The 26,040-nt window shown below is 34.7% G+C and overlaps 3 protein-coding genes across 3 annotated transcripts in view; 1 reads left to right on the plus strand and 2 right to left on the minus strand.

Moving 5' to 3' along the window:
- Positions 1–43: 43 nt before the first annotated feature.
- Positions 44–985, minus strand: LOC139500216 (uncharacterized). Its single transcript, XM_071288956.1, has 2 exons — positions 862–985; positions 44–651 (listed from the first exon to the last, which is right to left on the minus strand). The coding sequence occupies exons 1-2, from the start codon at positions 983–985 to the stop codon at positions 44–46; spliced, it is 732 nt and encodes a 243-aa protein (XP_071145057.1).
- Positions 986–11,759: 10,774 nt separating this feature from the next.
- LOC139502188 (uncharacterized) lies at positions 11,760–14,849 on the minus strand. Its single transcript, XM_071291607.1, has 2 exons — positions 14,185–14,849; positions 11,760–12,132 (listed from the first exon to the last, which is right to left on the minus strand). Exons 1-2 carry the CDS (start codon positions 14,788–14,790, stop codon positions 11,887–11,889), a joined length of 852 nt encoding a protein of 283 aa, XP_071147708.1. The 5' UTR covers positions 14,791–14,849; the 3' UTR covers positions 11,760–11,886.
- A 5,105-nt stretch (positions 14,850–19,954) lies between these two features.
- Positions 19,955–26,040, plus strand: part of LOC139502189 (kinesin-like protein unc-104) — an 89,227-nt gene continuing 83,141 nt past the window's right edge. The window contains exon 1 of the mRNA XM_071291608.1: positions 19,955–20,024. The gene's annotated coding sequence lies outside the window, so the exon portion shown is untranslated. The remainder of the gene's footprint in view (positions 20,025–26,040) is intronic.

The raw sequence follows: 26,040 nt of genomic DNA on the forward strand, positions 1-26,040 counted from the left end.
CTATGTCTGTCCATTATCTACACAATAACTGTTCATTGTTCTATCACTTGGCACTTTTCCACATTTCGTCTCCTTTCCTCCAAATCCACTGTGATGCCACTTCTGCTTCTCTACACACTTCTGTAATCAGTTTCTTCCTCTCTGCTCCTACCACTCCCAAGGTCCTAAGTGCCCGCCACATTGACTGTCCTGCAAAGCCCCTGCATCCGACTTCTATTGCCATACACCACGTCCTCCATCCCCGCTGTTTGCAATCCTCTACTAGCTGCTGGTATTTTGCCATCTTTCTTTCATAAGTTTCCTCTATTCTGTCTTCCCATGGGACTGTTAGTTCCAGCAAGACCGCCTGCCTAGTTCCCTGTGACCAAATGACTATATCTGGTCTTAGCGATGTTGCTGCTATTTCTGCTGGGAAACTCATGCGTTGATGTATGTCTGCTGTCATCTGCCAGTCTAATGCTGTTCCAAGTATCCCTAAACCTTCTGCCTGGTTGTCTTTCTTTTCTCCAGCCCTCACAAAATTTACAAATGTGATGTTCTTCTGCATCTTTCTCTTCTTTCTCCTGGTGGTATCCAACTTTGCTGCTATTGTTTTCAATACACTGTCATGCCTCCATGTATATCTTCCATCTTTCAGTGTGACTGGACATGCTGAAAACACATGCTGTAGAGATGCTGGTTTGTCTTTGCATAAGGTGCATGTTGGGTCTTCTATCAACCCCCAGGTATAGAGGATTGATGGGCTTGGTAAAACATCATACACTCATCTTAGGAGAAAACTCAATCTGTATCCTTCCATACTCCAAATCTCGCTCCAGGTCAAAGCCCTGCTTCTATCTCCTTGCCAATTCAACCAACTACCCTGCTGTTTCATTCCTACTGCCTTAACATTCCTACTCTCTTCTTCCATCTGTCGTATTTCCTGTTGCACCAGTTCCCTCCGTCCCTTCTCATTAGCTGTATCCCACCTTGGTTTTGTTGTCATACCAAATCCCTGTCTACCAACTGCTGTTACACCAACGATGACACTGTGCTTTAGTCTGGTCTCAGCTTCCTAAACAGCTTCCTCTGCTTTCCATTTTCTTCCTGTCCTGATCTTTACTTTGGCTCCTCTCACTTTAGCATCTTTGCTGTCTCTCAACGTCATAACCTGTCTTGTCTTTGTAACTTTATACTCTTCTGTCAATGCCTTCATTGTAGCTTTGTTCCTGTGCTGTACAATCCAATGCTGCTGAAACTTCTTGGCACACCCAACCATCTTCTTAGGCATGCACTGATCTTTTTCTCTAAGGTCTCCACTTTGGACAATGGGAACTCGTAAACTAGTAATGGCCACAATATCCTTGGTAAGACCCCATGTTGATATCTCCAGGCCTTACTAGTATATCTTCCTGGGAGCCCACTTCGTCAGCCATTCTACCAATTGCACTTGAACTTCACCCATGTTTACCATATCTGCTAGTATTGCATCAAACTTTTTACCTAGGCATTTCACTGGCCTTTCCTCACTATCAAACTTCTAGATTTACTTGGTTTGAACTTCATTCTGGCCCACTTAATCATCCTTTCCAATTCCTCTAAATTCCATCTTCCCTCTATGACTGTTTTTGCTGTCACTGTCATATCATCCATAAAAGCTCTTACTGTTGGTTGCCTGACCCCTGATGACAAAAATGGTCCTCTACTTGGTTTTTCTACTGATTTTACAATTAAGTTCATTGCTGCTGCAAACAGGACTACTGATACTGTACACCCCGTTAGTATTCCAACTTCAAGTCTCTGCCAAGCTGTGGTGAAGTCTCCAGCTGTGAATCTCATTTCAATCTTGTCAAAATACTCTCGCAGCATAGTTCTGATAGTTGGTGGAACATGATACTTCTCCAATGTCAGGTCTACTAGTTTGTGAGGTATGGACCCATAAGCATTAGCCAGATCTAGCCAAAACACTGCTAAGTCACTTTTCTTCTCCTTTGCTTCTCTTAAAATCTGTGTAATAACGCTGGTGTGTTCGATGCAACCAGATACTTCAGGCATGCCTCCTTTCTGGACTCGATGTCTATATATCCGTGGCCAAGCAGGTACCTCGTCGTTCTCCTTGCTAAGACTGCAAGGAATATCTTCCCCTCAATGTTCAATAGGAGATGGTTCTAAACTGTTCAACTTTCCTGGAGTTCTCTTCTTTTGGTATAAAACATCCTTCTGCCTTGTACCATGACTCTGTCATCTTTCTCCTTCTCCAAATTACTTTTAATAGCTTCCACAACCTTCTGATCAATCTGGGACAGTTCTTATATACCCTATATGAAATACCATTTGGTCCTGGTGCTGACCCTGCTCTTGCCTTTCTCACTACGTCCTGCACTTCTTGGAACTTCAGGTCTGACTCATCAAACTGTTCTTTTGGCTCCTCTGGTGTTAACAATTTCTCACATTCTTCCAGGTCTTCTCCTTGTCTCTCATCACTGTGGGTCTTACTGAGATGTTCTTCCACTTCTTCCCTCGAGTTCTCCAGTTTACCAGATCATCTCGCTCCAAATAATCGCTTCATATACTGAAATGGGTTTGCTGTAAATGTTGCTCTCTCCTTTGCCTTTTTCTTTCTATCTCTTCTATGAGTTTCTCCTCTTGTAAGTGTCTTAAGTTTCTCCCTAGTTTCCTTTCTTAACTGCTGTAATGGTAACCTTTCATCCTCATTGGCGACTTTGTACCTCTTCTTTAACCTTCTCAAGTCTCCTCTCAATTCCTTGATCTTCTTCTGTCTCCGGTTACTATGGCCTTGTTTTGTTGGTTGTTTCCCTTGTGGTACCACTCCAAATCTGTCCTTTCCTACGCTGTAAATAATGGACGTCATTGCTGTTATCTTTCTGTCTACACTGCCTGCTAATGTTGCCTCTAAGATGTTTTCCAAATCGTCGTCAAGAGCTTTCCAAGCTGCTTTGTCTGCATTCGTTGGCCATTTGATCTTCTCTTTGCGAGGCTCATTCTCTTCTCTACTGGTTGTTGGTTCTATCCTGTCTTCTCTACGGACTGTTGTTTCTATCCCGTCTTCTCTATGGACTGGCGGTTCTATCCTCTCTATCTCTTCTGCCTCGTCAAGTTGTTCTACCTCTGTAGGCTGTTCCTCGTGCTCATCCTCACCCTGGGTCACAGGGAGGCTATCATCACTGTGGTTTGCTTCCTGGATGGTCTCCTCCTCCGTCTGACCAGATCTCTCTGTGCGTTGATTGCCAGAATGGGGTTGCACACATTTAATTCTGCTTTGATGGATCTTCAAACCTCTAGAATTCTTACAGACTTTACCACAAAAACATTTACATCCGTTGTTCTGGTTCGTTTTCCTTGTCGGTTCCATAGTCGTTTCCTGATCCTGTCCTATGGGCTGTTCATCCTTCCTTGACTGTTTCGACGCTATTCCACAACAACCTCCAAAGGTGTGCCGGCTTAGGTGATCAATCTGAACCTGGAACTGGATGGCCTACACGGCTCCGATGTCTCAGCTGATTTCATTGCTGTTCTTCTGTAACTGAATGCTGTTCTGTATATCTATATCTGTCCATTATCTACACAATATAAAGTGTTCTTTTACATTTTAAATTTATTAGTATAAATCCATAACCAAAATACAAACGTTAGTTATAGACTTTAATAACTAAAACGATTTAAGATTTTTAGTTTTATGATTAACATAGCTATCTAAAGTGGCTATCTATCTATAATAGTTTTCAAGATTATAAGCAGCTAATAAAACGCAGAACACTAACAATGTGTAAAAATCGTCATTAAAGAACAACAACTCCAACGAGGAGTGAACTGGCGATTTTGATCAGTAGACTTGTTAGTAGATCTTGTCTTGCGTGTTTCAGTTCTATCTATCTATTATAGTTTCCCAGATATTAGACAAAAACGCCAAAAATGGTAAAAATAGTCATTAAAAGGCAAAAACTCCAATAAGAGATCGAATGACGATTTAAACAAAGAGATCGAATGACGATTTAAACAAAGAGATCGAATGACGATTTAAACAATCAAACTCATTTGACGCTCTTAACTGTCCTGCTGATCGTTTTTGCTTATTCAAGTTTCTATCTATCTAATTATCGTTTTTTTTTTTCTTTCAAATATTCGACAAAAACGCAAAACATTGATAAAAATCGTCATTAAAGTGCAATCTCTCAGGATTGGGGAATCGTCTGACGATTTCGATTCGACGATGAGTTACTTGTAGATCTACTTTTGTTTATCATTTTTTTGGTCTTTAAAGTTCTCTCTATATCTCTTACAATTTTCAAGGTAAAAGGCACACATTAAAAAAAAATGGTAAAATTCGTCACTTAAAGACAATGACTCCTATAAGAAATTGTCTGACAGTTTTGATATAAAATAGACAATAAAGATTTCATCATTTTGAACATTTCTGACACCCGGCCGTCAGATTTTCTTTATTTATAGCGGTTTTCAATATAATAGACAAAACTTTCATTGTACCCTATGTTCTATTTTTAGACATATCGGCCCTGTAGGTTGGCAGGTTGGTTAATCTGACACTTTTAAAAAAACTAGATACCCCAATGATGGCTGTGGCCAAGTAAGTTGGCCCAGTAGTTTCAGATGACAGGTCTTTTGTAAAAGTTAAAGACGATGACGAACGACGACGGACGATGGACGACGGACGCCAAGTGATGAGAAAAGCTTAGCCAGGTGAGATAAAAAGGGAACACAAATGTAGTTAGAAAAAGATATAGAATATAGAATAAATAAACTAAGACTATTACAATAACATTTATATTAATATATTAGTCCAAGCTTTTTGGTTAGGCGAAATGCGTTTTAAGCTGACCAATGTGATCGATCAGACATAAGGGGGAAATCGTAGAAGGCTTTGTAATCAGTTTAAAACTAAAGTAGTGTTCTATTCGCAGACTCATACCTATTCCAAGTCTCTCACTCAAATGTATGGGTCACTTCATATATGTGTTGCTTGAATATTTTAGTTGGTACTTTTGTATAAGGGTCGACATCAAAAGTTCAATGTAGGATAAAAACTTGATTCACATAGTTTTTTCACTGACCCCCCCCCCCCTCTTTACTTAATTTGGGAAAAATTGATTTACCAATAGGGATATATGTAAAAAGGTAAGAACAATTTATTTTGAAAATTATCATTTCTAATATATATTTTATTTTTGAAAAACCAAGTGTTGCGTAATCAGAAAATAGTTACAATGACGTCGCGTACGGTGTTGGTGATAATTTTATTGCATTTGTTAGAAGTTTCGGAATTGATAACTATATAAATGTATATATCAAAATGTGCGTAATTAAAAGTAGAAATGGAATATGCCTTAAAATCAATACTATTTTTCATTTTGTTACTCGAATGATCCCTAATAGCACTGATTTTGAGCGTGTAGACAAGTAACACCGCGACATATGATCAGCGTTGCTTTGAAGTTATTCTTGTCATTTTTTAAACTTATTAAAAAAAAGTTGTACTCCTAGCAAGAGTAGTCTTTGGTGTTAATGGTGTATGTTTTATTTATGACGTCATCGTTAACTGGACGCGTCTGACCAGGACGAAAAGTTCACTTTGTTTTGTGGTAAGCCGAAAATTGAAAAAAAATATGGATAGGGGTGAAGTTAAGAGTGATTTTTAAAGGTAATTCAAATAGATTATTCCAAAAATGATATATCTTTTTATTCCGTATATAATAAGGAATAAAAAATAAAAAGTTGTGTCACAACATTTCAAAAGATCGTGGCAGAATTAATGATTTTTTTAAATTTGTATTTCTGTCACAAAACCCAAATCTCGCATATTTTTTGGAGCTCTTCAAAATTCGAACGAATGCTGCAGATCCAAACCACAATTTACATATCCACCCTTCCTGTGTCAAAATTAAACAATAAATATACACATTTCAATGTCTTCAATTAGTAAGTATTGTTTAAATTATGTCCTTAATTGTTCATTTTATTAAATCCGTTGAAATGTCACACTCGCCGTTTTCTGACGTTTTGGCGTATTTGTTAAGTGTCTTATGAAAAGTAATAGGCAGTTGCAGTCTTTTCTACGATATGAAATTTTATTCAAACGTGAAAACTTTTTTTTTAAGTGTATGAGAAAAAATTGTGTCGAAGTTTTAAGAGAAAATATTGAAAAAAAATAAACGCGATCTTTTTGTTTTTGTCTAGTCAAAATGTCACAAAAAGCCGTTTTTTACATTTTTATTACAAGTATGATCAGTCATATTATACAGTTTTGGAGGGGGAAAATTTGAAATTATAATAGCACAAAAATACTATATAACAATAAAATCTACTGTTCAGGGATTTTTTTGCACCCATTTTCGATCACATGTCGGAAGTATTAACGACACAGTCAGCGACTACTTTTGTCTAGTCATAATGTCACACCATGCTTTTTTACTTGTTTTGACGTTACGTTCTGTAAAACTTGACATGCAGTGCCTAACGTCGAAAATTGCGGCAGCCTTTACGTGCCATGCTAATTAACTTTTTCCAATTTGATATAACGAATTATGAATTTAATATAACAGATTATGAATTTGATATAACAAATTATGAATTTGATATAACAAATTATCAATTAGAATTAACAAATTGTCAATTTGATTTAACAAATTGTGAATTTCTCTACCCAATAGAATCATTTAATTATAATAATGAGATTGTTTGAAACATTACGTAACCCAAATTGGCGCATTTTTTTGTGTATTGATTCATTGTTTATCTGACGTTTTTGGTCTGTGGTCTTGTTCAGAAGAACTCAACAAGTCAACTTGTAGTAAGTCTACAAGTTGAATTATTAATTAAACAAGTAAACTTGTTTAAGTGTACAAGTTCAGTAACAATGCAACTTTCCCTCTTATTTTTGTCGTCAAGTTGTGTTGACAACTGATCAACTGGTAACTAATATACGTTTCCATACTATGCATACAGCTGCCATCGAAATGATCAGTTGACCAGATAATTATTCAAATTCGGCAAATTAATATATTATCACAATAAGTCGACATATTATCTTGATATGTCGACTTTATTATCTCAACAAGTCGACATTATGGAAGCATTAAATCGACTTGTCTAGATAGTTAACACAATATGTCGACATACTTATAGGATCTTATAGCAACAAGTCGACAAAAGATATCTCGGCAACTCGTCTTGAGGTCGAGATGAATGCCCTCACTGCCCTGGTCTTGTTGAGTTGTCGAATTAATTATCACAAGTCAACATACAACGGGTTACGTCGATCGAAATGAGATATGTTAAAAAAAATCCATCGTAAATGGATGAATAATTGAATTCTACGTACCATGTAAAAGTATGAATTTTGGACCTCTTGATCCCTTTTATCCCATAGGAGCTAGCACACATCTGATTTAAAATACAGGCAGGAATTTTTGTTTCGCCTAAGCGAGACTATTGATAGTGATCCGTCGGCGGAGGCGTTAGCTCTTAACTTAAAAGCTGTATATTTCAGAAGGTTGAAGACCTCCACCTGGATGCTTCATACTTTGTAGATAGATGCCTTTTGTTACGAACTATCCGTCTGCCATATGCCCATTGTCCTTCATCTCATTTTCATGGTTCAGTGATTACTTGAAAAAAGTTTGTTTTTTTGCAATGTTAGTTTCTCACTTATTATAAGCAATGGGATAACTGTATTTGGTTTGTGTGTACCAAGGCCTTCATGTCGGTCAGATAGTTTTCACTTGACCTTGACCTGATTTTATAGATCAGTGTACAAGGTTAGGTCCATACCACAGAAACTATAAGCAAAATGTCTTCCATATTTGGTGTATGAAATGATTAAGGTGAACATGCCCAACTGGCAGCTGTCATCTGACCTTGACCTCATTATCATGGTTCAGTGGTCAAAGATATTTTTTTGTGATTTGCTCTTTTCTCAGATACTATAAGCATCCAGTCAATTATATGTGGTGTATGAATGGTTCTAAGGTGTACATGTTTGTCTGGCAATAATCATCTGACCTTGACCTCATTTTTATGACTCATTGGTCAAAGCTATTTTTTGTGTTTTGGTCCTTTTCTCGGGTACTATAAGCATCCAGTCAATCATATTTGGTATATGGAATGTTTGTAAGATGTACATGTCTGTCTGGCAATAATCATCTGACCCTGACCTCATTTTCATGGTTCATTGGTCAAAGATAAAATTCTCAGATTTGGTTTTTTCCCAGATACTATAGGGATTGAACTATATTTGGTGTAGGGAATAGTTGTAAGGTGATGTAAATGTCTCATTAGCAGGTGTCAGTTGACCTTGACCTAATTTTCATGGTTTATTGGTCAAGGTCATTTGTTTATGAGGTTAATTTCGTAGATGCTTTTATCAATAGGTTAAGGGGGCTCGCGGATCTAAATCATTTTTTTTAAATAGGATTTCGCTATATGTTTCTATAAATAAACTTTATCCTATACTTAAAAGAAAAATGAAATAAAAATGTGGGGTCACCGTTCAATTTTAAGCTCACAATCTGCATTTGAAAGAAGCATGCATTTATGTTAAGGAACCTTTTTTTCTGTTGAACTGATAGGAGAAAAATAAGGTAAAATCGAAATAAAAAAAGGAACTAAATTACAGAAATCGTTTAAATTTTACAATAGTTTAGTTGTAGTACAGTATAAAAATATAGGTCACCGATGATTTTAAAAAATTATTTGAAATTTCATGCAAAAAAAAAAAATGCATTTTTTCACAAAAAGGGAGATAATTTGGAGCTTTTTCAAAGATATAAACATTTTAAAAGTCATCTAGGGCCAAAACGAGTTGATTTTTTGGATTGATTTTTGTACCATACCATAAAGTAACAACTTATAGTGTAATAAATAAAATTTGTAATGAAAAAACATAAGTTTCAATTTTTGATGATTTTTTGTACCCTCGAGCCATCTTAACTAGATTTGTTGACGTATGGAATGATTGTATGACCTACTGGGATTAACTCACCTTGATGTCATATATATTGGTCATTTCAATGTTATATTTTTAGTTAAATGTAACGCTTGTGGTCTAAAATTCTTATTTTATACTTCAATATAAATTATATTATTAACACTGGAATAGGCGAGACATTCAGTATGTCAACTCTTGGTATAAAGAATTAAATGGAAAAAACTATCAAAATCGGACTTAAAATAAAAAAAGTTATTATTGGGGGTTTGACACCAGATGGGTCTATTTTATCTTGAAAACCAAAAGAGCTTTGTGAAATCTGTTTAATACTACCGAAAAATCCTGTCAAGAGGTACTCAATGATCAACGTCGAAATTTGATGCAAAATAAGAATTCTACATTGTAACCTATCTCGTCTCGATCGACCCCGTTGCATGTCGACTTGTCAAGAAAATAAAGCTGACTTGTTGTGATATTTATTCGACGACTCAACAAGACCAGGGCAGTTAAGGGCATTCATCTTGACCTCAAGACGAGTTGCCGAGATATCTTTTGTCGACTTGTCGCGCTAAGTATGTCGACATGTTGTGTTAACTATCATCTAGACAAGTTGATTTAATGCTTCCATAATGTCGACTTGTTGAGATAATAAAGTCGACATATCGAGATAATATGTCGACTTATCGTGATAATATATCAATTTGCCGAAATAATTATCTGGGCAACTGGTCATTTCGATGGCAGCTGTATGCCACCATACAAACGTGATATGACAAGAGATCTGTAAGCAAATAAAGCTTTAGCGGCATTGGGAGGCAAGTATATGTTCCCCCGTGTACGTTATAATCGTTCGTAAAATTTTCCTTAAAATATCTTCTACTCTGAAACCGATATGTGGATGGAGCCATTTTGGTCATGTGTACATGATGTCTTACCATTTCGACCCTCTACATGACCCCCGTGATCAAAACGTAACATATGGATATCATGGGATCAATCAGTCGATTCATTGTCTAATATATCAAAAAGTCCAACAATAAACGAAAACTGGTAAGATAAAATAGTAAGCATGGCAAGTCTTATGACATCTACCGCCAGCTTGTCAGAAAATTTTGTCAAACTTTTCGATTTATGGAATATTGCATAAAAAATGTTTATTTTTTATCTAAACATTTTTTATCTTGCTTTATTTTGCAGTTCTTAATTGTTGCCTCGAAACCTTTAGAAACTAGACTAAACTAACTAAACGAGTAAATTGGAAAATAGTTCTATCTATCTTAAGGTTCATGTGGACCCTTTTGCTAAAATGGCTGCATTTTTACCTCAAAATTTACTCAATTTACAGACAAACCCGTGCATCTGGAAAAGATTTCAGGCATAGCATACCCTAGATGACTAACATTGTCTATGAACATGCTATTCAAGAACAAGAATGTGTCTATATTGTACGGATGCCCACTCGAACTATCATTTTTTTTATGTTCAGTGGACTGTGAAATTGGGATCACAACTAAATTTGAATTTAAATTAGAAAGATCACGAATCACATAGGGAGCATGTGTACCTAGTTTCAAGTTTTTATTGGACTTCAACTTAATCAAAAACTACCTTGATCAAAACCTTCAACCTGAAGCGGGACAGACGAACGAACGAATGGACTGACGAGCAGACCGAAAAACATAATGCTGTATGATCATAAAAAACCAAATAACCCCTGAAATATTGCCAGTTTATAAAATACCCCTGAAATATGACAATTTATAAAATATCCCACACAAAAAAGTATGTGTGTGAAAAAATGGAACTTAGTCTACAAATTGCCTACGGTCCAAGTTGAGCGATTCTTGCTTATTGGGGCGTCTAGTAGTTTTGTTTCAAATCGCATGTCCCGCATGCTACGTGATTCACTAATATGTCATTCAATTGATACATTTTTTTTTTATTAGGGGAGTGTAGCGTATTAGAACATCGGGTTTTAATGAGATTGCAAAATTTAGATGCAAACCTTATATACAAAAGTGACAATAAAGCCTTCCAATTTAGTATAAAGGTAAAGTTTTGAACTGTTATCGATATTTGAAAGTTTTTCAAGAGTGATTTTATTATACTTTTCCTTTACAATATGTTCAATTCACAATACATATTTTTTTCTCCCTATTTTACGAAATTTTCCTTTTTTCAAACTAAAAGTTAAGTGGAAAAAATAGAGGCGAAGCATACCAAAGGGACCTGTAAACTCATCAGTCGAAAATACACAGACAATGGCAAAAATAAAAATAATAGAAAGACAAACAAGAGTACACCAACACAACATATAAACCCAAAGACTAAACACCACGAACCCCAACAAAAACAAAAAGTGATCTCAGGTGATCCGGAAGGGTAAGCAGATCCTGCTCTACATAATGGCTACCGTCGTGAAATAATCCGACTCATCATATAGGTACTAAGCACAAACTATATACAAAGTATCGATCTAAGAGTATGCATCTTGATGCGACTGTCATACAAGTGAGAGGTTTAGCTAGCTATAAAACCAGGTTCAATCCACCATTTTCTACATTAGAAAATGCCTGTACCAAGTCAGGAATATGACAGTTGTTATCCATTCGTTTGATGTGTTTGGACTTTTGATTTTGCCTTTTGATTTTTGATTTTCCTTTTTGAATTTTCCTCGGAGTTCAGTATTTTTGTGTTTTTACTTTCTAATGTTAATTCAAGTTCAACCAAGAAATTAGCTATGTTTCCCCACAGGGGCTTCGAATTAGGTGACAAGATGGAATGAGTTATAAAAACAATTAAGACAAAACCAAAGCAATAACGTTCATGAGCCTATAATTAAATTGGTAAAACGGCTACAATATTTTACATTACGAATATCTATATATTTTAGGCAACATGGCAATAAATAAAAGTGTTCCCTTTTCCGACGTCAAATCTTTAAATTAGTTCGAATCCTCAAAATCTAGTCCATATTGTTTGCTGTAAAAAAGCTTTCCATCCTTAAGACGGATTCCAAGTGCTGCATCTTTCACTGCAAACGGAAATGACGCGTCTGACTTTGGCATAACAGATTCCGAAGCTGCCATCATATCGACGATTCTTCGGAATACGTTGTCCCAGGACGTAGAGTCGGTTGAGCATGGCACTTCTTTGGGTGTTTCTACTAATATTCTTCGTTCCGATGGTACCTGAAATGAATAAAAAAAACGTGCTCAATTTTAATATCGTGGACCCCCCTTTTTTTTTACAATGCGCCCATTTACTTTACAATGTGTGTGCAGATAACACGAAGCGATATATATGTGAACGGTACTTATAGTCCCCTGGTATCCTGGTTCTGTTGCGAGCAAACGGTAACATTCAAATTACAGATTACTTCACAGTTAGATTTAGGTCCTCATCGCGGTCGACATTCTCTACAAAACAGATAAAAAAGCTCGGAGAGCCTCGCTTGTCTTCTACGGTATTCGATATAAAATATAGGCTACAAAGAGTCTCCAAAGAAGGCTCACCTCGAATGTTTGTCAAATGTCAATTATTTTGCTGTTCAATTAATCTATATTTAAGCGTGTTTAAACATGCCTTTAAAATATTCTTTTTATCTATCATAGTTTCGGCAAAAAAAACCCCAAAAAACAAAAAATATTTTCAAAATCTTTCTAGATGCAATAAATTCATTGACATTTTAGGTCAAATTGACGTACTTGAAGGTCTTATATGCTGTTCGAAGTGCCTCTATATTACAAATTGATGACAATTTCGTAGATTCTGTGTGGAAAATATGGCAAACTTTATCGTTCAAGTGCAATAACTCCTATGAGGCATAAATGTTCTTTCTCCGAAAAACTAAAACTGAAACTTTACTTAATATAATGCTGCTGAATTATTTGCTGTTTAAAATTATTTCTCTTTACTGTATCTTTGGTAGTTTTAAGATCACAACAGGTGGTTTCTTTTTTTATTTTATCGTTTGTTCAATTTATTGGAAATTTATTTCAGACTTATGATGCTGACAAAGTATGCATACAGTTCTAATGTAGAGCCTGTATAGAAATCGTGTGGTCAAGTAGATGTGTTTGTGTCGATCTTATAAAGGGGGTCTCATTGGGGGGTTCCGATCTCGGATCCCGCTTACTGTTTCAGTGTCAGATTCCCGTATCCCGCTTATACTATGTACGTAAGCACTTCTCATTTTTTTTGTCATTTCCTGGGTCCCGCTGGACCTCAATTCCCGTTTTCACGATACAATAATTTGACTTTCACGTGTCACGCTTACAAAAAAATCGGCAAGTCCCGCGTCACGCTTAGCCCCCAATGAGACCCACTATAAAGCTGTTGTATCATTTTCGAATATCCCCGTGATACTACCTTTTATTCTAATAACTGTTAAATCTAAACTTTTTTACCAAAAAAAACCCAACATTGATGGGCGTTGCGTAATAAATGAGAATTTAAGCAGGTGGACAGCTATTCGACGGCATTCTTTGAGACACAGGTTCATATGGCCACCAGTAGGTCAAGAAGTCTTGTTTTTTCAAGATTAAAATAAAACCATACTTTACTGTCGAGCAAATAATTACGACGAAAGGCGTCAAAGAAAAAAATATAATAGCCTTTCAAGACGTCATAATTATATTTGGACTAGATTGTAAGATGTAGGGGACATGTATTTCTCAATTGGGTTATCTGACCTTGACCTCATTTTCTTGGATCATGTTAAGATCTGTAAAGTTTATGTGTAACTTGTAGTAAAGCTTTATATTTAGGACTATCAACATAAAATCAATGGTTAGTAAAGAAGTCGAGACATTTCAGCAGGTATTAAAAGTCGAAAAAAAAAAGGGACTATGTCAAAACGTTTAGAGAAAAAAGTTTGTTTCCAGTTTTTGGAGAAAAAAATAATTTGTTTGTGACCCTGAGAAAAAAAAATTGTTTGTTTCACCCTCAGCTGCCACTATGTGTAATACTAAAATTGAAAGAAAAAAAATTGTTTTCGACTTGTCGCGAAAAAAATAGATTGTTTTTCGTCAAAGGCCTAAAAAAAAGTTTGTCCGAAAAAAAAATCCATAGCATCCCCCCTCCCCCCAGAAAATCAAATGGTTGCTGCCTTAGACAAACTATCCATATGTTCTAACTACTGTATTAACCAACTATTGGGACTAATATCACAGAAGTCCACACAATAATCAACTCGAATCCACTAAAAACATAAACACATATATATTTGAATTTCAACTTACAACGTCATTTGGAGCTTTGGTCATCTTCACAAACGTCGTATTTTTGTTTCCAAGACTGGCAAGAGTGTTTGTAAGTTGGTCGCTTCTTTTTCTCTCTTCCCTGGGCGAAACTGTTAACTGCTCGCGTGTGTTTTGAGCATTAGATGGATCTAACGTTGCGTCATGTCTTGTGTGTGTGGTATCATCATCTTGGCTATCAACTTCAAGCTCGTGTGTTGATGTTGCATCGTTGAGATGAATATTTGGAAAACTATAGGATCTAGATCTGTATTTGTGAAGCCTCCCACTGGACTCGTCTTCCGGAACATCAGTTATTTTTAGGTCAACTTGACTTTTAGGATTACCTACATCAACATCATCTAATAAATCTTTTTGTCTCGCCAGACGTCTCATTCTTGCTCGTCTATTTTGAAACCATGTGCTGATGAAATTTTCAGTTTTCCCTATTGCTTTCGACAATCTTACTTTTTGAGCCCTGTCTGGCCATTTGGATGTTTTGAATAAACTTTCCAGTTTTTCAAGGTCTTTGGAATTAATTATTGTCCTACGTCTTCTTTTCTTTAGAACGAAATGTTTGTTTCTCCCTTTTGGTTGAGTAGTCTCCATTTTGAACCCTTTTTCAACTGGTACCCTACTGCCATTTTGTACCAGTTTTATAGTACAACCCTTTTAAGGTTTTTGGTAGGGAGATTCTCAAAAGTCATTATGAATACGCAAGTGTATAAAAAGTTAACTAACAATTCAGTTTACCTTATAATTCCCTTATAATTAATTGATTGAGTGGATGGTTGACGAGAATGAATGCAAATATTTGTTTTTTATATTTTACTTCAAAAGATATAAAAAAGAAGATGTGGTATGATTGCCAATGAGACAAGTATCCACAAAAGACCAAAATGACACAGACATTAACAACTAAAGGTCACCGTACGGCCTTCAACAATGAGCAAAGCCCATACCGTATAGTCAGCTATAATAGGCCCCGATAAGACAATGTAAAACAATTCAAACGAGAAAACTAACGGCCTTATTTATGTAAAAAAAAGAAATGAAAAACAAAAATGTAACACATAAACAAACGACAACCACTGAATTACAGGCTCCTGACTTGGGACAGGCACATACATAAATAATGTGACAGGGTTAAACATGTTAGCGGGATCCCAACCCTCCCCCTAACCTGGGACAGTGGGGTTCATATGAACCAGCAATGTTGAAACTGTACCAGGATGCGTTTCATACGCTGTTTGATGATGGTTGGTATTTAAATATTTTTGGACGTGAGGTCCTCAATCATGTACCTAATCATTATGCCCCCACTTAGCTAGGGCATTATGTTTGTTGGTCTGTGTGTCCTTTCGTTCATCTGTCTGTTTGTCCCGCTTCAGGTGAAAGTTTTTGGACAACCCAGGTAGTTTTTGATGAGGCTGAAATCCAATCAACTTGAAACTTAGTATACATGTTCCCTATGCTATGATCTTTCTACTTTTAATGTCAAATTATATTTTTATCCCATTTTCACAGTCCACTGAAAATATAAAATGAAATGAAATGGTCCTTTACAAGTCCTATATTATAGTATCCCACAAAGTTGTAGAAAGGCCCGTGGCCTCCACGTCTTTACATGTCCCAAAAAATATGAATAGTGAAAAGGGATGGATAATCATCTACTACAGTCAGACATAAGTATTCTGGTTCCCTTTTTATCTCACCTAGCCTAAGGAGGTAAGTTATAGCTTTTCTCACCACCCAAGGCGTCCGTCATCAATTTACTTGAACTTGAACAAAAAACCTCTCCTCTGAAACTACTAAGCCAAATTTAATAAAACTTGGTCTAATCCATTATAACAAGGATTTGTATAGTAAGTCTTACTATACAAATCCTTGATTATAAGGGTATCTTGTTTATAAAAAAGATTTCCAACCAACATGGCCAAAATATGTCTAAAAAAAAGAACATCGGGGTACACACAATGCACTTTTTTGTATTATCTTAAAAACCGCTGATATAGGTTTGATGGGTGCTTGTCAGAAATGTTCAAATGATGAGATTTTCTATTGCCTGTTTACAACAAAACTGTCAGAAGAAGTTTATGTCCTTCAGTGACGAATTTTACCATTTTTTTTTTATATTTTTGTATATTACCATGAAAATTGTAATAGATAGAGAGAACTTCAATGAGCAGAAATGATCAACGAGACTATATCTACAATAAGGTAGCATGGTCATGGTTTTTATCAATGTTTTTCAATTTTGTCGAATATCTGGGAAAAAACTATAAATAGATAGATAATAGATACGTACGGCTTAAATAAGCAAAAATTATCAGCAGGACACGAGCGATCTCTTCTCTTGGAGTTATTGTCCTTTAGTGACGATTATGACCAAAATTTGCCTTTTATTTGAATATCTGGAAAGGCTATAATAGAAAGATAGAAACTGAAATAAGCAAAAATGATCTGGGTCAATATCCCTAATGCGCCTCCAACAGTTGTGTGTAAACAAAATATCTGTGTGTTGTGTGTGATATTGGACGTGTTTGTGATTTTTAACAAGTGACTGATCTTAATCATTTGTGTTGATTTGGAAAGTAGAGGACCATTGAATAAATTTGTAAAAACCATGGAATTATCAAATGTATTCAAAGTATTAAAGGAGAAGGTCCAGTAAGACCTCTTTTTGGCCCCAAAATATAGCAGTTTTACAAAATTGTTAAAATGTAAACTGTTCGTTACTTATTTGAAAAGACAATGTTTCTGCTCCATAAATATGTGCAGTTTTTGACAATACAATGCACATATATCAGGTATTAGCATCATAAAGTCATGCTAAATTACTGAAATTTTCATAATTTTAGCATTTTAATTAAATTTTAGACGGTTTTCGTCTAAAAATGAAAGTGGCCGCAATTTTGTTCATTCTTAATAATGAAATGTAAGTTGTATTTGATGATAATACATAACATATGATGAACACGGATGCGGCCACTTTCAATTTTGACAAAAACCATCTGAAAAGTGACATTTTTTGGCATATTTGATAGATTTTCCATATTAAAGCTTGAATCGGAGCGTTTTTAATGACAAAATCAGTTAAAATCTTTCAGATAAACTAATTGAATCAACTGAAATAGACACTTAAGTGTTTAAAAAGTGTCCAAAATCTTTCTTCAGATGAACCTGAAATTTGAGGCCAAAATCGGCCCTTACCGGACCTACTCCTTTCAAAGAACTTATCGTGTAAAACATTAAGGGATTTTTCACCATAAAGAGCCGCATCACGAAAGGATTTTCGAGGTACAAATGTATGTTAATTTACGGGAAAATGAATGACACTACGTACCCTGAAAATTAACTGACCATATACTGTAAAAATGTCTCAGCTTCGATTGACGAGCCATCATACATATCCAGGTTTAGGATACGGACTGAGCTGCGGAAGAAAACATTACCATCACCGCCTATGGAGAAAAAAAGGCAACAGTAGTATACCGCTGTTAGAAATTCATAAATCGATTGAAAAAAACAAACAAATTAGGGCTACAAACTAATGCTGAGGAAAAACATCAAATATAAGAGGATAACTACGACACAACAGAAACACAACACACATAGAAACGAACTATAATATAACAATGGCCATTTTTTTGACTTGGTACGGGACATTAAGAAAACTATGGTGGGTTGAACCTGGTTTTGTGGCATGCTAAACCTCCCACTTTTATTGCAATGTTAAATATAACATTAAAATGACAACATTACATGACGGGACTACAATACAAATAAATGGGAGAACATATAGGACAGAGAAACATACGAATAATAGCTAACAAAAGGTACCAGGTTTAAAATTTAATACGCCAGACGCCCGATTAATAGTCCACACAAGACTAACCAGTGACGCTCAGATGAAAAAAGCCAAAACCAATACAAAGTTGAAGAGCATTGAGGACCAAAAGTTCCAAAAAGTTGTGCCTAATACGGCTAGGGTTACAATTGTGCATTTTTCACAATCTGCAAGATAAGATCTACCATTTTCTTTATCTTAATTTATTTTATTTGTTAGTTGTATTTGTGTGTGTGTGTATTTATTCAATTCATCATATGCTACCTCAAACAGAATCTACTGTTGGCACGTGATGTTTTTTGTTAAATAGATGGTGGGGGTTTTTTTTGGGGGGGGGGGACGGATTTGTATAAGTTTTTCCGAATCCCATATTTGAACTTCATGTAACATTATTGTATTGTACAGTATAATTTTATTCTTGTAATTTTTCATTAATAAATACCGTTTAAACTAAGATATACTAACAAGTCTTCTGATCGGCTGTTGTCTGCTCTTAGTCTATGGTCGGGTTGTTGTCTCTTTGACACATTCCCCATTTCCATTGTCAAATTTATTCTGACCGAAATCTCCAGCTCACTCTTCGTTGGAGTTGTTGCTCTTTACAATCTTATCAAAATAAGTTCACATCACTTGCTCCTCGATTTTTTATATATGAACTTATTTTAAAAAGATTGTGCTCTTTACTAAAAAAAATTATACATTTTTAGTGTTCTGCCTCTTATAATTATAGTCTTTCCAACTATTATCCATATCATAGATGGCCACTAAGAAATCTAAATTTACTGGAAGGCTATATATCACAAAACCATGCTCATTAATGACAATATTTACCAATATTAAACCTTTTTTACTATTATCTTGAAAATTGTCAAAGATAAATATACACTTAGGCCGTTAGTTTTCTCGTTTGAATTGTTTTACATTGTCATTTCGGCGCCTTGGCTTTTATAGCTGACTGCGGTATGGGCTTTGCTCATTGTTAAAGCCGTACGGTGTCCTATAATAATAATAGTCCTGATAATAGTTGTTGATATCTGTGTCATTTTGGTCTCTTGTTGAGAGTTGACTAATTTGCAATCATACAACATCTTCTTTTTTTTATACTTTCAATGCAATGTAGCAAAATTATCAGCACGGCAAATTTTGCCGCAAATTAGTCAAATAATATTGAAATCGTTAGTAGACTATTTATAGGTTTAATTGTGGTAAAATAACCATTTGCAAGGATTTGTATAGTGAGACTTTTGAAATCCTTGCAACTTGTTACCCCTTTTTTGTATATTGGGCAATATTAAAGAAGACAGAGAGAAGCTGTAACAGAGAAACAAAAAAGATCAGCAAAACTGACTACAAGATCAACAAATTTTTTTTTTTTTTTGTCATGGATTCCGTGACAATCATGAATGCTGGAGAGTGTTCAATAACCACGGTTGGTATATGCACGAACCTTTATAGAGGTACACAACCCATGTTTTTGTAGCCCCAGTTGACGGGATACAGAGCGATATAAGAGGCATGCCATGGGGTGTCAAAGTAGTCACATAATCACATTGTTTTTGCCATGTAATCACATAATCAATTTTATTAAAAAAAAAAATAATCAAGTAATCAAAAATAAAGTCATAGATTATCAAATAATCAAATAATTACTGTATTTGGTCTGGTAATCAAATAATCACTAAAAAGATGGCAGTATAATCACATAATATAAAAAAGTAAAAAAAACACATGATGAGGAGGCTCATATATGGGCGTTTAAAACAAAAATAAACACACATACGGCTTGCTTTGTCGTTTTTCCCTTCGTATTATTACTATATTAACTTCAATCCTTGACAAATATTCGCATGTTCGGTATAAAAAAAAGTCGGAAAATTATACTAGATGAACTTATGAAGAATAATAACTTTGAGATGGTCCCTTGATCATTACCGGAAGTTGTTGAAACGACTGATAGAAAATTTATCGATGGTCATCGCAAATTCATAAAATGGTAACACACAGATTAAAACATTTCACACTGCAAACACACTGATTTATGAAACACATACATGGTCAAGATAACGTATAAGTTAAGAAACAAGATATTAAGCAGAAAGACGGGAGAATTTTTTGACCTTGTCCTGAGGCTGACAGTTGCATTTTCCATCAATCGGTCAATATTCCAAAGAGTTCGAACAGAGGTCCCAGTGTCGGGCTGCCAGGGAATAAGAGTAACATTTTCTGACTTGGAGCCAAACTTGCCAAAATATTAAAATTAAGAGAAGCACTAGTCTATGGGCATTTTCATAAAAGTTTTAGGGGCCCAACCCAAATTTTAGAAGGCACTGGCTACGGTTACATGATGTGAATAATAAAAATATTATTGTTACATTGGGGACTAAATGCCGGAATGCATGGTTGGATAAGGAACCGATTAATTACGAATGTAACAATAATAATTGAGGCTACGGTTACATATTTGCTTTATTGTTACATGAAAAACAGCAATGTTCGATGGGACTGGTAATATGTACTAAATAATAAAAGTTGAAGAAATTTTCTTATATTTACAATACATGCAAGTGTAACATACAATTTTTTGATGTTTTTATAGTATTTCCTCCATGGATTATGAAATCGAACTCGGACATCTCTTAAACTGAGTTTTACTATGCGTAGTGTTGTGCGTTTGTTTTTAGTGGAAGAAGACGTCAAGTCTTCTGAAGACTTAAGGGGCTGACCATTGGCATTGAGTCTCCGTATGCCGCATTCATTTCGTGTATTACAATTTCAAAACAACTTAGATTCCTGACACCGATTTTGATTTTTACACATGATTAGGCATCTGAATCATTTAATTTGTAAATTATGATTGTAAAACAATCACTATCGTAAATATGACCCTTTTATTTATGTAAATTATTAGATTTCATCTCATCCACATGAACGTTATTTGTTTACTTGTAACAGGATGTTTTAACTGTAGATATTTGTATTACGCATGCGTGAATTTGGTATCGGGACAACTCGCCCTGTTTACAAGTTCGCCCTTGAAGTTACGAATTTGCAATCCTGCAGACAAGAAGATTTTGTTTTTATATAAATAAAAAGGATATATAAAGTGTTGTCTTTATTCATGGTTTTCCTTTGTCATGTGAATTAGATGCCCTTCGTAACATACATGTGAACCTCCCCTTTAGGAGAAAAAACTCCCGTGTATGAAATTTTTCAGACGCCATATTTGATCATTTCTTACTACTGTACGGGTGTAATTGACACCTGTGTTAAATTTTACCTGAACATCAAAGAAGATGTATAATTATATGGCTTCACTTGACAGCTTGGGTGTCAAACATACTGGTAATCAACGATGTTTACCTCCGGCTAACTGCCGTTGTGTTATCAAAACGATGTGTATTGGGAATATTGAAATACTTTTTTGTTACTTCCCTTTGTTTTATCCTGTTTTCAGTTATTTTGCTTTAAAAAATGTAAATTGTAAAAAGACTATAAATGATTAATATTTTAATCAAATAATCATAAAAGGATGTTGATTAAATGAATTTAAATGATTTTGGACAAATAAAAAAATTAAAATTTATAAATTATTTTAGCAATCTAGACCTCCTTTCAAGGATTAAATTGAAGTTTATATCATAATTTTGTTTACAACAGAATGTGTTTATAATTAATTTACGATGTTGCAAATATACTTGTGGAGCTAATTTCTTTCTTATTTGTCTATACATTTACAAATGATAAGGAGATGAAGACATGAACAAAAATATATACAGATAAGATATATAAATATAATGATTCATTTGCTAGCAGTGAACAATCATTTGTCAAAAACAAAACAAAACAAGAAACAGATTCTTCTTATTATTTTATTTTATTCAAATAGAGAGGCAATAATGGAACTATAAACATTACAATTTGATGGAAATTTGAAGAAAAAACACAATTTCTACATCATTTGGTTACATTTATGACAAAATTTATGTCGATAAAAAAACATGATGTTTTGACCAATCAGTACTTAACCCTTTCCTCCATAATGACGCTTTTTGACGCCACCCCTTTACTCCATAATGACGCCTTTTGACGCCTGTGTAGTACCTCAGTTGAAACACTTTGACTACAAAGTGTCTGCAGTAGACTCAATAAAATTTGTATCCAATATGAAAAGGAATATCATAGGAATATTCTACTTAAATTTATTTAATGAAATATTTGTTTTTTGCAATGCATTTTAATACTTTAAAGCCTATTTTCAGCATTTTATTGAAAAATTCTATTTTGTGTTCATTTTTTACAGTGGGTTGTGATGATCTTCCAGTTAGGTTACCCTCATTTGGAGTGTTGTTCCCAACCTGTTAAAGGTCCATCTTTGTGCATAATTCAAAATTGGAAATTTCAACAAGCATCTAAAATTCTTAATCTGGAAAATAAACCCTGGTCTGCTAGCTTCATGTATATTTTTTCTACCGATTTAATATATAACTAGAATCATGCAAACAGACTTAAGGAAAAGGCATGTAAGTTCATCATACAAATATGACACTTTTTCTAGACAATCCAGATCTTGCAAAATACGTCCCTAAAAATTGTAACCTTTAAAATTGTTGTGCAGTAAAAACCCATATGGGAACTTTCAAAAGTTGGCAGGTATGTAACAAGTCTTACTATTTTTATGCTCCATTTATGGGCAATATGTTTTCTAGTCTGTCCGTCCGTCCTGCTTCTGGTTATAAAGTTTATGGTCGAGGTAGTTTTTGATGAAGTTGAAATCCAATCAACTTGAAACTTAGTACACATGTGTTCCTCTTGATATGATCTTCTTAATTACTGCCAAATTAAAGATTTTACCTAATTTTCATAGTCAACTGAACATAGAAAATGATTGTATGGATGGGAAATCCATGTACTTATGACCTTTTCTTGTTTGAAGAAAAAAAATACATTTTAACGATAATGGAACAAAGCAGCCTGGGTAAGTGGGGCTGCTTTTATGGTAATTCAAGTTACCTTTTATTCACCTTCCACTTCAGAGCTATCAGCTCTTTGATTTCTACATTGGATAGAGGTATATAGGGGAGGGTTGAGATCTCATAAACATGTTTAACCCCGCCGCAATTTTGCGCCTTTCTCAAGTCAGGAGCTTTTGCATGGCCTTTGTTAGTCTTGTATGATTTTTTAATGTTAGTTTCTTGTGTATGATTCAGAGTTTAGTATGACGTCCATTATCACTGAACTAGTATACATATTTGTTTAGGGGCCAGCTGAAGGACGCCTCCGATGGGTGCGGGAGTTTCTCGCTACATTGAAGACCCATTGGTGACCTTCGGCTGTTGTCTGCTCTATGTTCGGGTTGTTGTCGCTTTGACACATTCCCCATTTCCATTCTCAATTTTATACATGTATACAGAAGTTCACAGTGTTAGTTCACAGTTAGCAAACTTTGCTTTTGATGTATCAATTTTTGTTAAGTGCGTTTGTATAGCTGTATGAAATTTGTGTCTTGATATTGTTTCAGTTTCGTTTCAAATGCATCCTATGCAAGTTTTAAATTTTTCACCCAAACAAAATTGGTAATAGGAATCTCTTCATCTTTTGTTCAAAGTATAATGACAGTAATACAAGTAGGTGTGCAGTTAAATACTTAAAAGTGAACAGTTTTCTCAGCCTGAGTTTTCAACAACAAACCATTGAACTATATTTTTCGCCTTTGGCACTACTAATTTGAAGAAGTATCTTTAAGAACATCAAATCCATTAATACCTAAAACTATTTAAACACCATTTGTTGAATAATAATATTTATTATTATTATTATAACAAGTATTATTTAAAAGACATGAAAGAATTAAGCAATAAAACTATATAGAAGATTTAAGTTTAATGGTGGTTATTAACATATATATTAAAAGAATGTAGGCATAGAAGTCATTTGGGTGTAACCAGAGTCTTGGAGACACTGGCACTTGTCTCAGAATTGTTTAACCTTAGTATAACACAAGTTACTTTACTCGCCTGTTTGTAAAAAATGTCACCCAGTCTCGAAATTACGATATATTTCGATTTCTAGGTTGTCAAACCCACTAAAACTTGTTATGCCGTAAATTTTATCAAAATGGATTTATCTACACATTAATATGGTGTACATACATGTATAACTTTGTTGTCAGAAACATTCTTAGTAGGCCTACCCAAGTATGTCATCTGTAATATTTTGTCTACCTACACTTTATTGAAAACATAAGACTTACATATAAGACAATTCATTTTATCTAGCAAATATCAAGTGGCTCGCCACTGGGAAGAATGAATCAGACAGTTTAACTATTCTTACTCTTAAATCGTGTGCTTTCTGTTGATTGATTGAAGGAAATGTAACAGTGTTAAAAAATTGTCCGCGAAAACATATTATGTACATTGTAGGAAAATACAACCTGTCTTTGTACTCGCTGCAAAAAAAGGAGAAAGCTCAAAGAACATTGCATTTCTCTCTCATTACAACTAAGATTTAAACAAATAAATGTTACACAATGAACGAATTTTGTATTTGTAATTTACGATGACGACTTAAAGGGGATATGTTCACATAAGGGGTAGACTTCATGTGAACTGCAAGCTACACTTATTTAAAACATAATACTTGATATGCCTGAATTTAAAAATAAGCGTACACAGGATATATAGATTTTTGGCACATCTAAATTACCATTTTAACACTGAATTATCACGTGGTCGGTCTTTTAAATTCAAAAACAATCACCTAAGCCTACCGGTATATTATAAAGCCTATCACATATGTTATAAAACCTTAGTATACTAGCTTTTGCAAAAAGATTACTTATTAATATCCGTGTTTTTTTTTTTAAGTTTTAAGCCCTTCAACATTACCCTAGCTTTTGGTCTATCGCACTTTAGAGTGATATAGACCATCATACTTTAGCAAACAGACAAACAAACATCGCACTTTAGCGTGTGACACCATCGTAATTTAGCATAGACCATCGCACTTTAGAGTACCATCACACTTTAGAGTCCTACATATATGTAGCCAGTAAAGTTTAAAAGTTAATATACTTTATGACCCAGCTTAAAGTAGTGGCAAATTAAGTCTGTATGTTTTGATTTGTGAAACTTCAAATATATTATTTTTTTTTAAGAACAAAACAAAATAATAGTTGCACAATGACATTTTATGGTTGATATTCAGAGAAAGTTCTTATCACAGAATTTGTACTTACATGTACCATGGACACAATGACTGATACCATTAGTGGAGCCTAGCCTTCTGGAGCAAAAGATCACATTTTAGAGTGGATTGCATGTTGATTAATCTTTAGTTTTCTATGCAGTGTTTTGTGGGTTTGTTATTCTTTTGTTTTTTGGGGGTACATATTGCATTAATGCAATCAAAATACTATTATACGGCTGACCAGATACATGTAATTTTCCAGACTTTATCACTTCTTTTGAAATTAAACAAAACATATTTTGTAGTACTTTCTGTATACAATTTGAGTGGACATGCATCCTATCCAATAATATTTTAACAAATTTGTCAATGAAACATAAACTCAGATATATTCAAGATACGAATTGATGTTGTCATGTACATGAATGTATATAACCATACTCAGGGGTGGATCCAGCCATTTAAAAGAGGGCGGATTTCCAACCAAGAATAAAGGGCGGGGGTTCAAACTATATGTCCCCATTCAAATGCTATGATCATCCAAAAAAAAAAGGGGGGTTTCGAACCCCTAGAGCCCTCCCCTGGATTTGCCACTAATACTTGTCAAGAAAATTAGATGAATTGTGCATGAATCTAGTGTCTTGGAAAAAAATCAATGATGTCATTGTTAATGTTAATGTAATATTTAAAATTAGAGTTATCTTTCTTAGTCCATAATTATAGTCTAACCAATTGATAGTAATGCCTTCCAAAGCCTCTTTGACTGAGTGATGTAAGTAGTTCATCTTCTTTATCAATAGCCTGTAAACACTGAGGTTGTG

This window comes from Mytilus edulis, chromosome 13 (genome assembly GCF_963676685.1).
Source record: "Mytilus edulis chromosome 13, xbMytEdul2.2, whole genome shotgun sequence".
Taxonomy (NCBI): Eukaryota; Metazoa; Mollusca; class Bivalvia; order Mytilida; family Mytilidae; genus Mytilus; species Mytilus edulis.